A 2705-nucleotide genomic window follows, 5' to 3' on the forward strand; every position below is an offset into this window, starting at 1 on the left:
ATCTTCTATTATCCTAGTATTTTTATCTTCTATTATCCTAGTATTTTTATCTTCTATTATCCTAGTATTTTTATCTTCTATTATCCTAGTATTTTTATCTTCTATTATCCTAGTATTTTTATCTTCTATTATCCTAGTATTTTTATCTTCTATTATCCTAGTATTTTTATCTTCTATTATCCTAGTATTTTTATTATCCTAGTATTTTTATCTTCTATTATCCTAGTATTTTTATCTTCTATTATCCTAGTATTTTTAGAATACTTGAGGCGATATTTTCATACTTGATGAATATTTGTATTAAATTATTTCACCTGATGATGACAATGTAATTTATAGAAACATTGTGTACAATAAAACTCAGGAGTAGTATACTATATAAACTGATGATGACAATGTAATTTATAGAAACATTGTGTACAATAAACCTCAGGAGTAGTATACCATATAAACTGATGATGACAATGTAATTTATAGAAACATTGTGTACAATAAAACTCAGGAGTAGTATACTATATAAACTGATGATGACAATGTAATTTATAGAAACATTGTGTACAATAAACCTCAGGAGTAGTATACCATATAAACTGATGATGACAATGTAATTTATAGAAACATTGTGTACAATAAACCTCAGGAGTAGTATACCATATAAACTGATTATGACAATGTAATTTATAGAAACATTGTGTACTATAAACCTCAGGAGTAGTATACCATATAAACTGATGATGACAATGTAAATTGTAGAAACATTGTGTACAATAAAACTCAGGAGTAGTATACTATATAAACTGATGATGACAATGTAAATTGTAGAAACATTGTGTACAATAAAACTCAGGAGTAGTATACCATATAAACTGATGATGACAATGTAATTTATAGAAACATTGTGTACAATAAACCTCAGGAGTAGTATACCATATAAACTGATGATGACAATGTAAATTGTTGAAACATTGTGTACAATAAACCTCAGGAGTAGTATACCATATAAACTGATGATGACAATGTAAATTGTTGAAACATTGTGTACAATAAAACTCAGGGAGTAGTAAACCATAAAATTCTTTGATGTGATGTCATCTCCCCTAAATATAAAATAAATAGCTGTTAATATAGCTTAAGGAATATTTATTACATTAGATAAATAATTAGAATGTGTACGCTAAAAGCATGAGTTATAATTGATGGTAAAAGTGTAAAATTAGTAGACTAGAGGTTAGTCTAGACCATGGATTATCTCGGGGATAGAAGATGAAAAACAGTCTGTTGACAAAATGAATCTAATTCATGCAATTATATACATTACAATATCTCTTGTAAACCAGGATGGGCATGCTTACATCTATTTTACAAACCCTGTAATAAATATTGACAACATAAAGTCAATAATAATGCATGTCAATGAATATATTTTGTGAATTTAAAAAGCGAGTTGGCGAGGTGTGTTAAGTTTCATAGGAAATAATAACTCAGTTTCACTTGTAAAATTTAAATTTTTTTTATTTTTATGAAATTATTTAATATTCTGGAGAAAAGGTTAAAGTATAGAACAGTAGGATGTAAAACTTCTTATTTTGTGATTTTGTTTTCCAGTCTGAAACTCTGAGTCAGAAAGCGTTTCTTATCACAAACAGAAGACAATATTATACAATAAACACACTTCTTTAATATAATATTAATATTTCATAATATTGTCTTGTGTTAGATGATAATGAGAACATAGTCTCCTAAAAGCACTGGCCGAGTGTCTGGTGTTTGTGATTTGTGCCCCTCACTTCTAAATGTTGTTCAAGTCTTATAACATGTTTCAGGTTCCGTTTTCCTGTCAACTAAAACAAAATCTCGTAGCTATATTTATCACATCTTCACAATGTCAAGATATTACTTGGTTTTATACCTTGACTGAAATAGCCACCTTTCTTTTATCACAGCTACACAATGTCAAGCTATTACAAACAGTGTCTTATACCTTGACTGCAATAGCAACTTTCTTGTATCACATATAACATGGTCAAAGTTCCCAATAGCTTGACATTGTGAAGATGTATGTATGTGTGTAAACTTATTTGATTTTCATGTGAATTTTTTCTCAACTTTTTGTCTGTATATTATTGAAGTATTCAGCTATATAAAATAAAGTATATAGAAATTTACCAGTTAGATATTTTAAGAAAGGGGATCGTGTATTTTGAGCCTGTGTCAATTGACACAATGTTAGACAATGTAATAATGTAAACAAGTACGGTAGAGAACTTGTGTTAATGTAAATTCTTCTGATATACCGCCATGTTTAACGAAATTCTTTTCTGTGGTTTTGTTGGTAATATAATGACCTGTACAGTTATCGAATTCTTTATAATAATATAGTGATATAGATCAAATATTGGACCATCACATCCTGGTCATATTATTCTCAAAACAATATAGATAGGTTCAGATATTTTAATTATAATAGGTCAACAATTTTATGCCAGATTACGAAGCACCTTATTACTCCCAAAAATTAAAAATTACCCTGGAGTTAGAGATAGTATACTATATATATATTGTTTATTATTTGACCTAGTTAGATAGTTAAATTAGGTCAAGATGTAAGATGGCCAGTGAATTACTCTTTCTATATCAGTGATTTACTCCGTGATTTAAGTCTCTGTTTAAAGTGTGATATTACAAACTTCATCTTATACCTTGAC

General features: G+C 28.3%; 1 protein-coding gene across 1 annotated transcript in view; it reads right to left on the reverse strand.

Moving 5' to 3' along the window:
• The window catches only part of LOTGIDRAFT_141980 (hypothetical protein), a gene marked incomplete at both ends in the record, with an annotated part of 2123 nt that extends 1125 nt beyond the window's left edge, over positions 1 to 998 (reverse strand). The window contains 3 exons of the mRNA XM_009051836.1: positions 413 to 452; positions 523 to 696; positions 790 to 998. Of these exons, the coding sequence (XP_009050084.1) occupies positions 413 to 452; positions 523 to 696; positions 790 to 998 (423 nt within the window). The remainder of the gene's footprint in view (positions 1 to 412; positions 453 to 522; positions 697 to 789) is intronic.
• Positions 999 to 2705: the final 1707 nt, after the last annotated feature.

Source organism: Lottia gigantea (genome assembly GCF_000327385.1).
Source record: "Lottia gigantea unplaced genomic scaffold LOTGIsca_171, whole genome shotgun sequence".
NCBI classification, from domain to species: Eukaryota; Metazoa; Mollusca; class Gastropoda; family Lottiidae; genus Lottia; species Lottia gigantea.